General features: G+C 46.0%; 1 protein-coding gene across 2 annotated transcripts in view; it reads right to left on the bottom strand.

The window, feature by feature from the left end:
• The window catches only part of LMTK2 (lemur tyrosine kinase 2), an 82,272-nt gene extending 71,396 nt beyond the window's left edge, over positions 1–10,876 (bottom strand). The window contains exon 1 of one of the 2 annotated variants that reach the window (XM_058711552.1): positions 10,492–10,876. In XM_058711552.1, the coding sequence (XP_058567535.1) occupies positions 10,492–10,579 (88 nt within the window). In that variant the 5' untranslated portion in view covers positions 10,580–10,876. The remainder of the gene's footprint in view (positions 1–10,491) is intronic. The other variant, XM_058711553.1, reaches the window with a different exon arrangement.
• Positions 10,877–12,021: the final 1,145 nt, after the last annotated feature.

Here is a 12,021-nt window from a genome sequence, read left to right as displayed (position 1 = left end):
TCTAAAATTGTATGAGTCTACCAAGTGCCTGTATGGATAATACTGGAAATCAGATCTTTTATTAAAGTTAACTGTACTTTTCTTAAAGAAAATGAAGTTCAATTACAGGTTTCGGGACCGTACCCAGGCAGCAGGCTTCTGATGCAGCAGTCCCGGGGGACTATTTTGGTTAAGTTTGTTGTTTTTCAGTGTCTCACTAGCAATCAGTGTCCTGGTGTTGCGTTTTAATAATAGTCTGAAGTCAGAGTCAAGTGGGGTTCTGCGCTGTGACGGGCAGGCTGCATCCTTGGAAAGTAACCGTTGCTGCTGACACAGAACCATCCTACACAGGCACACTGCCAGGTGGAACCAGGAAGAGGCATTTTTTTTTTCCTTGTGAAAGGAACACAGGCTGAATTTACCGGGGATTTGGGGAAGAAACTGAAACATGAAAAATACTTCAAACCTAGTGGCTTATCTGAGAGGCAACCAATAGACCACAAGACTGGTTTTGCAATAAAAAGCTGAAACTACAAAATTTTACAATTGCTCACTGGTTAAAGTAGCAATTGTAAATGTGCAAAATGATTGCACAACTCATCCTCCTCTACCTTCTAAGTCCAAGATGCCTTAGAGATTTACTTCCTATAATTAAAGGTTGCAATGATATCATGTCAAACCCAAGTCTCCCATGCACTAGAGCAAGCAAGAGAAAAAGGCCGTTTTCGGGATGGACTTTAAACATGGGCCTCAAAAAGGAAAAAAAAAACCATGAGCCTTTAAAAAATTAAATAATAGTGTTTTCACTATGGGATACCAGCAGCTTCCCTCCCAAAACTCACTATGGCGGGGGCGCCTGGGCGGCTCAGTCGGTTAAGCATCCTGCTCTTGATTTCAGCTCAGGTCACTATCTCACAATTCATGAGATCGAGCCCCATGTTGGGCCCCAGGCTGAGCGTGGAGCCTGCTTGGGATTCTCTCTCTCCCTCTGCCCCTACCCTGCTCTCTCTCAAAATAAATAAACTTAAAAAAAAAAATCACTGTCGTAGATGTCTGTAACTAAATTCTCTTCTCCCATCCAAGGCACACACGTGTTGCCAAAAACAAGTCCTGAATTATCTGTACTAGTATGTGAGCCTAGGATGTTCTTAATCAAACTGCACCCATTATACAATCATTACAATGTAGCAGTTTCAGAGATTAAACAGTGTACTTTCTTTAGCTCATCATAAGACTATTCTGTACATGCCAATACATCCACAGCAAATATACAAAAATATATCAACGGGCTTAAAAAAAAGTACTTGTGGGAAGATATGAAATAGGCTACAAATCCCAGGCTATTCTAAAATAAGCCAGCTCAGAAAAATAAACTTTTTGAAAGCAAGACGTTAATGACATGATATTATCCTGGAAAGAAACAGCCCTGTGAGTTACTGAATAGGTCATGAATCCGGGGCTCTCACACTGCCGTGCACACGTCTCACCTGGGGAATCAGGAACGTCCCTGCGTTATGCCTGCTCTCGTTTCATTTCCTTGCTAATCTGAGCTCGGGCGGGAAGAACCCTGGGCAGTCCAGGGCTGGCATGTTTACACCACGAGGCTCTCGGCTCACAACACTGGCATCTGACTGTCAGGCTTCCAGCTCGCAGTTTTTACTCGTTATTTATACGAGATATTTATAAAATGTAAAGAGGCTATTATTTATACTGACTTCCAGAGAGGGACTGAAATTAAAAAAAAAAAAAAAAAAAAAAAAAAGCCATTTAGAGCCGTGACTGTGTTCTGCCCTGCAGTGTTTAAATTCCTTTGTGGTTATCGCATACCTACTTTTCACAGGAAGCTTCTTCAGAACGATATTCATGTGCTGTGGTCAGGAGCAGAAGTCTCTTCAGAATTCAGGTGTTGACATTAATTTTTAAAATTTAAATTGTTCTTCCTTCCTCGAGTCTCACTAGTCACCCAAGCCAACAGATTTCTATCAAATAAGTGATTGGCTCGGCGGGTTGAGCGTCCAACTCTTGATTTTGGCTCGGGTTGTGATCTCGAGGTTCATGGGACTGAGCCCCACATCAGGCTCTATATGCTGATAGCGCAGAGCCTATTTGGGATTCTCTCTCCCCCCGCCCCCGCCCCTCCCCTGCTCATGTGGAGACTGGAAGAAAAAGGAACTGCAAAGTGGAGAAAGTTGACAACAGGTGATCACAGTCAGGTGGTGAAGTGACCGGTCATGTTGAAAGCATGTACCCTTGACAGGACGTGATTAGAATGGCACTTTATCTCTGTGGTCTTCCTCCCAAAAACAGCTGACCCCGGTCTAACCAACGAGAAAAACATCAAACTCCTCAAGAACTGTCAAGATCACTGAAACAGGAGAACACACCAACGAAGCCCGAGGAGACAGGACATTAAATGGAATGTGGTATCCCGCACCGAAAAGGGACATCAGGGAAACACTACAGAAACATGAACAAAGTATGGACTTCAGTTGATACTAATGAATTATTAGTAGTGGCTCCTTAGCTGTGACAAGTGTACCACACTGATGTAAGACGTTACCAAGAGAGAAAACCCTGCCTCTGCGGGAACTCTTTGTACTATCTTTGCAACTTTTCTGTAACTCTAAAATTGTTCTAGGGGCGCCTGGGTGGCTCAGTGTGTTGAGCATCCAACTTCGGCTGAGATCGTGATCCCGTGGCTCGGGAGTTCGAGCCCCACATCAGGCCTGCTGCTGTCAGCACAGAGCCCCCTGGGACCCTTTGTCCCTCTCTCTCTGTGCCTCCCCCACTTGCGCTCTCTCAAAAATAAATAAAAAACGTCTTAAAATATACTAAAAAAATAAAATTCTTCTAAAAGATAAGGTTTATTGTTAAAAATAAGGCCACTATAAGTGGCCTTGTTCCAGGCAACGGGCTGTGGGCTGTGGCCGGATGAAAAGCAAAGTTTGCGGGAGCGTGAGTGGCTCTAGGCTGACATCCTCTCCTTCTGGCTCCCACACTCTCTGGAGTACTGGTCCGCAAGCTTCGTTCCCCAGCACCGTCTTTACCAACCTCACACGCAACCTTTGAGCGTCCACGGCCTGTGATCGTGCAGATACTGGAAACACCGAGGATGCAGGACACAGTCCTTGCAGTCCTGGTAAAGAGACGGGACTTGACGAAACAGGTGGCAGCTGCTAAATGCAAACGGGAGACTGGGACAGGCAACCCAAACCTCTTCCGGTCACAGAGCCCGTCGGTGAAGTTTCTTCACATTCCTTCCACTTCATGTGCATTGATTCACAAACCATAAAACGTGTTAGTGTGCCAATATATTCTGTACCTTTAAAAGTCACGTATGCCAACATTTTTAAAGGATGAAACAAAAACTAAAGGCTGAAGCTCCAAAGTTTCCGTCCCGCACCCCATGGAACATCACGTCCCACAAGTAAACACTTCTAGTGGGAGGTCACTGGTGGAAGAAAGCTCTGGGGTCTGGGCGAGGTCTTGGTAGGGCACTGGGGCTGCAAAGAGGTGAGAAGAACTGAAAGAAAAAGACGACAGCACACAGAGGTGCTAGGAAGAGCCAGACTACCGCAGACAGAATATATATGGTGAGCTGGGAGAGAGGAATTCGCACAGAATAACCTGCAAACGAAAGCAGACTAACTTAGCTCTTAAAGTGCCATGAAAGCCAGAGCGTGGGGGCAGGCAGGGACCGCCGATGCCCCGCCAGGCGCATGACCTTTGCTGACCGATGCTTCCCAAACTGGGGTCAGATGCCACAGGCCAGGGGCTACCCTAGCCACACCACAGCACAGGGTTTCAGCGTACCTGAAATCGATGGTAATTTAAGCCTTTTCCACAAACATATACTACACAGTAAAATGCAAAATCCGCCAAATTGTCAAAAGCAAAAGGTGTCAACACCATGCCCCAAGCCCCAGGAGGGTGGAAGTGTACAAGTCACTCTTTTGCAGTCGGGGGGACTGCAGAGCACTGGTCTGGATGAGGATGAGCCCAGGGAGACCTTGAGAGGTGAGGCACTCCCCATGTTGTGGTTTTGGGCACCTGGCGTATTTGGTGTTAACAATTCTAATTTCGCCCATTTGAATCACAATAAAGTCAAATGAAATTTGGAATCTCTGCCTCATACTAACCACTGGGGGGAAAAACACCTTTTTAAAAAAATACTGAGGTTATTTTTCTGATAAGCCTGTTCTTTGTGGCAAATAACTGTAATGCCGAGGCATGGTTCCAAATTAGTCACTTGCTAACAATTTAAAAATACTTCACTCCAATATTTTGCTGTGACACACTGATTTTACCATATTTCCTCAGCTTTCTCTTACAACGTCTTCATATGAAGATTTACAGAAAAGTTGAGAATCTAATCTAAAAAAGACCCTAGATGTAGCAATCTGTTTTAGACCAGGAGTGATTGTACAACTTTTCCTCTAATCTTTCCTTCCTCATCCCTGAGTAATAAATAAACCTTTTAAGGGGCACCTTGGCTGGCTCAGTTGAGGGAGTGTGAAGCTCTGGGTCTCAGGGTCATGGGCTTGAGCCCCATGTTAGGTGCGGATTCCTTTAATAAACTTTAAAGAAATAAAATAAACTTTTTTAAGAAGAGTAAAACACAGCTAGAAGGCTACAAAAATACAGGGTGCCTGGATGGCTCAGTCAGGTAAGCACCTGACTTCAGCTCAGGTCGTGATCTCCCGGTTTGTGTGTTCAAGCCTCGAATCATGCTGACTGTGCAGAGCCTGCTTGGGATTCTCTCTCTCTCTCTCTCTCTCTCTCTCTCTCTCTTCCTTGTTTTCTCTCTCTCTTGAAATAAATAAGCTTAAAAAAAAAAAGACTACAAAAATACATGATTTTATTTATTTATTTATTTTTTTTTTTTAATGTTTTTTACTTATTTTTGGGACAGAGAGAGACAGAGCATGAACGGGGGAGGGGCAGAGAGAGAGGGAGACACAGAATCGGAAACAGGCTCCAGGCTCCGAGCCATCAGCCCAGAGCCTGACGCGGGGCTCGAACTCACGGACCGCGAGATCGTGACCTGGCTGAAGTCGGACGCTTAACCGACTGCGCCACCCAGGCGCCCCAAAAAATACATGATTTTAAAAGACAGGAAGCAACTCAGTCACAGTCATCTCTCCAAATGACATTTTCTAAGGGAAGGTCTCAGCCCTGTGGTGGTTCTACCACAGCCCAGCTTAACGGGCTGTCTTCAGGGACACTTTGTGGGAGTATACATTTTGTTTGGGATCAACTCAACCTCCACTGCCTGCAGTTCCTTTAAGTACATTAAAACCAGAAACTGTTCACGTGCAAGAGCTTTAATTATCTTGACATTTAAAAACGGGTTTATTACATAAAAGTGGGCTAATCCAGATCATCTTAAATAAGTCAGACTTCTCTGTAAAGGATCTCTTCCTCACCCATCACACAGCAAATTATTTTAAGTAACAAAGGTTTTTAAATTCAGTAAATTCTAGGCATGCCATAAGCAGCTACCACTGTGAGTTCCTTCTTGGAACCATACCACTCACCATTAGCTGATGCCACGGTAACCCACCAATTTTACAAGGAAATCTGAAGCAATGAAGACGCCTAACGTGGCCGACATGGCACACCAGCATGATGCGACCTCACCCTCCCCAAACCCTTTAGGTAAATATCATCATCCCTTTATTTTTTAATTTTTAAAAAATGTTCATTTATTTATTTGGGGGGGGGGGGAGAGAGGGAGAGGGAGAGGGAGAGAGAGAGAGAGAGAGAGAGAGAGAGAGAGAGAGAATCCCAAGCAGGCTCCGCACTGTCAGCACAGAGCCCAACGCAGGGCTCAATCTCACAAACCATGAGACCATGACCTGAGCCGAAATCAGGAGTCAGGTGCTTAACCAACTGAGCCACCCAGGCACCCCTTAATTTTATTTTAGAGAGACCACGCACGCGTGAGTTGGGGAAAGGGGCAGAGGGAAATGGAAAGAGAGAGAAAAAAATCTCAAGCAGGCTCCACACTCAGTGCAAAGCCTGATGCAGGGCTCAATCCCATGACTCTGGGATCAATCATGACCTGAGCCAAAATCAAGAGTCGGACGCTCAACCAACTGAGGCACCCAGGTGCCCCTCATCATTTTTTTTTTGAGTTGAGTTTTGAGAAGCTTGGAGAGGTCAAGTAACTGGCCCAAGGTCTCAAAGCTATTGAAGCGGCAAAGGAAGGCCTCCCACCCAGACTACCTCCAAAGTCCAAGTTCTGTCCACAACACCCGCTCCTCCGTGACTGGTTCACAACTTACACTCTCAACAGGACTGAAAGGTTGGATTCTTTTTATACGTCCATCTATAAGGACTTTTTTGAGGACTCACTTGTTTGCTTCAGAACCCTGGCCACCCCTTACATTACATTTCATTTATGTTACAAATCTTTTTTATTCCATGTACAGCTGTTATCTGACACAGCAGACCCAAGGACTCTCTAAATTTCAAGACAATTGCATGAACAGTCAGCACATTGATATCAGCAAAACTGTAGAGATTTGATAACTTCAATGCTCATCAGCTACAAAACTGTTGGACAGACTTCCTATTACTGTGCAAATGAACATACTTAGTTACCCCAAAAATACCACCAACTGAGAGCAAATACCAACACTCCCAACCTAAATGAAATCTTGAGCCTCACAGCCATAAATCCTGAGATAATCAGCACGAAAAGCCTGTTGAAAATAATTTTTATTTCTCAGATGCCATTGAAATAAACACAAAAACTCACATTTAGAATTCACTTTAGAAAGCACTTCCTTTACTGCAGAATCTTTCTCAAGATCCAAAGCTGTTTGTTTAATCTAAAATGAGAGCCCCGGTTTCACTAGCTGCTGTTTAATAAGTAGCTGAGTCCCACTGGCTTCACAGACTTGCGTGAGCTCCTTTATCTGGAACTGCTAACAGCTTCCTCTGTACTCTGTGACCTAATATGCCACAGGACAACAGAATTGGGCTTCCTGGTGTAACCACTATCCTGGTATTAATAACAAACAGGGGATTTAGGGGAATGTATACAAATATACTATCTCTTTCTATGATGTGACTGAGAATCTCACAAAAGGTACATAAGTGTTTTCTAAGACAAGAATGACCTCATCACTAGGAATGGAGAAAAGAATTTCTCAACTGTAACCTTAGTCTGGTCGTTCAACGGTGTGTGAAAACAGTGGACTTTCTCCCTTTATGTAAGCTTTCCAGTGAGGACGGACACGATCTCCGTCTACACAGCCAGCAAGGGCCCTTGCAGAAATACACATTCTCAGGAAAAGGCTCCCAAAGAGGGCAGGAGCGACTCCCAGAGCAATAAAGACAGGCCCAAAATAAAGTTCAACCAAGAAATGGTTTCCTTGTACACCTGAAACTAATATAACACTGTACATTAACCAACTTAAAGAAAGAGAGAGAGAGAGAGAGAGAGAGAGAGAGAGAGAAAGAAAGAAAGAAAGAAAGAAAGAAAGAAAGAAAGAAAGAAAGAAAGAAAGAAAGAAAGGGGTGCCTGGGTGGCTCAGTCGGTTGAGTGTCCAACTTCGGCTCAGGTCATGATCACATGGTTCGTGAGTTCGGGCCCCGCGTTGGGCTCTGTGTGGACAGCTCAGAGCCTGGAGCCTGCTTCAGCTTCTGTGTCTCCCTCTCTCTCTGCCCCTCCCCCACCTGTGCTCTGTCTCTCTCTCTCTGCCTCTCAAAAATAAAAAAAAAATAATTAAAAAATGTTTTTAAATATATTTAAAAAAAGAAAGAGTGAGTCTTCTTGCCTGATAAGCAAAGGCAATCCACGTATTTACAAAGCTTAATTATGACTGAATGGGTAAATACCCTTTTCAACTTCCGAAACCTAGAAATGAATTTTGGATGAATTTTGGCTGAATTTTAGTTAACTGCCTCATTTCTTTCCCCCCATGCAAATGGGCTGGCAAAGGAAAACATTCAAGTATTTTTTCCAACCTATTTTTGATAAGCCACGCTTTCTCCAAGGCACTATCAAGCAGTTTGGAATTTAAGTGGAAAGAACAAAGCCGAGGAGGCAAAAGACTACAAGCGAGGCATGTATCCTGAATTTGAAAAGGGCCAGCCCTACTTCTGTGTGGAGCGCAGTCCCCACAGAATCAGAGGCCTGAGGGTTACAACGCTTCCAACATTTAACTGCCCTTTCAGCTCACATATATGTTCAAGACGGGTTCCTCTCTCTTAACCAGTGAGCTCACTTATCAGGATCAGCTCAGAGGTTTCTTTATTCTTCTTGGTCACATACATCTTCATCAAGAATCCATCTCCATTACCAGGATTAATAATCTCTTTTGGATGGAAACACAAACCCACAAATCTATGTGTGACTGAGCACCTCTTCCACAGAATTTAACCCCAGGGACCTGTCACTCATATGCCACATGTCTAATTGTATTCCTTCTGAGCAACAGAATACGAAGGGGAAATCTGCAAAAGCTGCTATAAGTCACCACATATTTCTTTATGCTTTATTCATGCCAAAATTTGGTATTTCTATTTATGGGTTACTTTTCCTGATTGTCTTGTTTTACAATGCTCCCCCCAAAACCTCCAATATTCTGATCTGTACCTCCGTAAAAATGGAGGTGAAAGAGAAAGAACGGAATAAAAATCATGTTAAGAGGTTTATAAGGAGGGGCACCTGGGTGGCTCAGTTGGTTAAGCATCGACATCAGCTCAGGTCATGATCTGGTGGCTTGTGGGTTTGAGTCCTGCATCGGGCTCTGTGCTGACAGCTCGGAGCCTGGAGCTTGCTTCGGATTCTGTCTCCCTCTCTCTTTGCCCTTCCCATGCTTATGCTCTGTCTTTCTCTCTCAATAAATAAACTTAAAAAAAAAATTTTTTTTTTAAGAGGTTTATAAGGAGATACATTCCTATAGGTTCCCACATAGAGTCTGTTTTTCAAAATATATAAAAACTTAAGTGCAAAGTCATCTGGAAACTTCTTGAATCCCTTTCACATAAATACTCTTTACACACTATCCTACTCTGGTGCTAATTTTCAATTTCACCATCAGTTTCAATATCACCATCCACGTTCTTCTGTATTGTCTTTTACAACTTTGCCACTTTCTGTGACTCATACCTGGGCTGCATACACTTCTCATAACATCCACTTTTCTTGTCTATCAGATCAGAAAACAGAATTCACCTAACAAGTATTTGATCTAAGGCAGTGGCAAAAATTTAGCCATACATTACGTGGTACAATGATAACAGTTAATACCCAACTAAAGGGCACTCAATGACAGAACTTGGTGTAGCTCTGGAAACATTATTTATAACTTGCATAGTGGATGCGTTTGTCTTTACTGGGGAAGGGAACTTCCACATTGTGTAGCCGGTTAACATCGTATTAAAATAACTCTTAACCTCAAGAGTATTCCGAAACACTTACAAGACCTAAGGTGGGGAACTGGAAAAATCACACAGCTAGGGAAATCTCAGACATGGGTTTCAGATGTGGCTCCGCCTACAATTTAGCTGTGTCACCTTGGGTAGGTCATTTGACCCCCCCAGGGCCTCAGTATCTTCAACTGCGAAACAAAGATATCAGGTTAAATTTTCTTTAAGGACTCTTTCAATTCCAAAATTTCATGAATCTATGAAATTTCAGTCTCTCCTTACTTCAAAGACAAGCACTAGATCTTAACCCAGATTTTTTTTTTTCTTTAAAAAAAAAAATGACTCAACTTGGGATGCTTTCCTCGGGTAAAGTTTTATCTGGGAAAATAAACCACAACTGAAGAGGATGTCGAGAAAATGGGGAGGAAAAAAAAAAAAAGAAAACCACACACTGACGTAGCTAAAATAGAAACTTCAATCACCCTTGGGCCATTCTGTCAATAGTTATTCAAAGACTGCTACTCTAATCACTGGCTTCCTAAAATAGAAATATTTACAGAGTTGTTTCCTTTCCATTCCTTGAGATTCAATCCGAAAAAAAGCACAGCGTCTAAAATCAATTTACAACTTCAGAACAAGTTGCAGGGAGCGAATGAAACTCCGCACAGTTCATTAAGTCATTTGCATTCAAGTAAAATTAGGGCTAAGAAACGGTTCTTAATAAAAGATGTGAGAAACGCACAGAAGGCAGGTGACATCTGAAAGGGAAGCAGAACTGCCAGAAAGGGATGTAGGCTGAGGACCTCCGGGCAACAGGTTCAGAGCAGGTACCGCAGCCTACGCCGGGAGGGGTCGATCGCTGCCGCCCGGCTCGCCGCCCTCCCCGGGCCCAACCGCATCGCCTCGCCCCCGCTTCGGCCCTGGAGAGGCTGCCCGCTCCCCCACCCCACGCCCCTGCGGCAGAAACCTCCCTAATCGCTTGCTTCCCCGGGGCCTCCCGCCTTGGCAGGCCCTCCGATTCCTCGGCGTCGCCGGACGGGGCCCGCCGCCTCCTCCCCTGCCACCGCCGTCGCAGCGGCCCCGCAGCCTGGGTTCCCGCAGCCGCGTCCCCGCAGCGGGCCCGCTCACCTGCACCTGTTTGCGGAAGTGGCGCGGCCCCGGCACTGCCGGCGGCCAGGAGCAGCGGCAGTAGCAGCAACGCCGGCGGCCCCGGCATCTCGCCCACTGCACGGCCCCCGGGGCCGGCTCTCGGGTCTCCTTCCGTCGGTCCGTCAGTCAGTCGGTCCTGCCCGCCTCAGCGGCACCCGCGCCAGCTGCTCCTGAGCACACGTCGCTTCGGCCAAACCTCAGCCCGGCTCCTAGTCCGCACCCGCCGCCCCGGCCACAGAAACACCATCCTTCCCGCCCGCCCGTCTGTGCCGCCGCCGCCGCCGCCTCTCAACAGCAGCAACGGCAGCAGCCCTGCGGAGCCGCGGGCCAGGGCAGCCGCGCTCCTGCCGCCATGATGGGCTGCGTCATGTGACGTAGGGTGGGGGCGGGATGCCGTGACAAACAGCCCAGCCAGCCAATCGTCCGTTCCACACCGGCCCCAGAGGCCCCGCCCACCACCCTGAAAGAGGGAGGGTGGCCGCCGGTGCGCCCCCTGCAGACCGAGGAGTGCGTGGGCAGCAGGTAATGCCGACAATTATTTTAAATTTTAAAATACAGGGAAGTATAAAGAAGACAATAAAAAGCATTCAGAATCTATCTGATTTTTTTTCAGTATTTAAAAACGAGCAAAACTAGGCCTGTTTTGTCTTCTGCCTTTTTTACTTGGCATAGCCGTTTTAGGCTCTTCTCTCCTTAGGTTGACCTATACATCTTAGCAGCCATCAAGAATACTTGGGCTTTTATTTCAGTCCAACAAGAATAGGAAGGCTCTCCCCTCACACTCACTGACTCAGCTCCTGAGCTCAAGATGTTCCCTTTACCAAGACTGCCCTTCCTGTCCTCTCTTGGCCACCTGGCACACTCTCTGTCATCTGTCAAGAGTCACCTAAAGGATGACGTCATCTAAGAAAACCCCTCCCAGCCCCGGGAGAAATGACTAGCATCTCCTAGTGCCTCGCCCTGGCCCTGGACAGACTGCTATCCCAGCTGCCATATTTTATTGTTCCTGTGACTGTAAGCTCCCTGAGGACAGGCACTGCGCCTGTGTCAATGGGAGTCCCCCCGGGGGCTGGCACAGGGCCTGGCCCTGAGTAGTTGTTTCCTGTGGAACGGCGCCCTGTCCTGGTGCTGGGGACTCCCAGGTGCCAGCCTCTTCCCACCAAGAGACAAGGTCCAGCCAACAGGGGAGGAGAGACCATAGTCCTGTAGAAAGGGTAAAGAAAGCACCTTCCAGGCAGAAGTAACATAGTAGTGAGAGACCTAAAGGTTGGGAAAAGGCCAGGCCTTTCTGGCACTCGCACCAGTTTGTGCATGAGAGGGACTTATTTGAATCTTATCAGATGGAGCTCTGTGGACTGCCAGCAGGGGAGCCCAGTTCTCCAAACTCCTCAAATGTCCATCCTAAATGTCAGCTCTTGCGGTGCTAGCCCAGCATTGGACCTACAGGCGATGCCCCAGGGAATGTTTGTTCAATGATTAAAGCAAGCCAATAAACACCTAAGTAAACAC

Source organism: Neofelis nebulosa, chromosome 18 (assembly GCF_028018385.1).
Source record: "Neofelis nebulosa isolate mNeoNeb1 chromosome 18, mNeoNeb1.pri, whole genome shotgun sequence".
NCBI classification, from domain to species: Eukaryota; Metazoa; Chordata; class Mammalia; order Carnivora; family Felidae; genus Neofelis; species Neofelis nebulosa.
The sequence above is the reverse complement of the archived record's forward strand: the minus strand, read 5'-3'. Positions and strand labels throughout refer to the sequence as shown.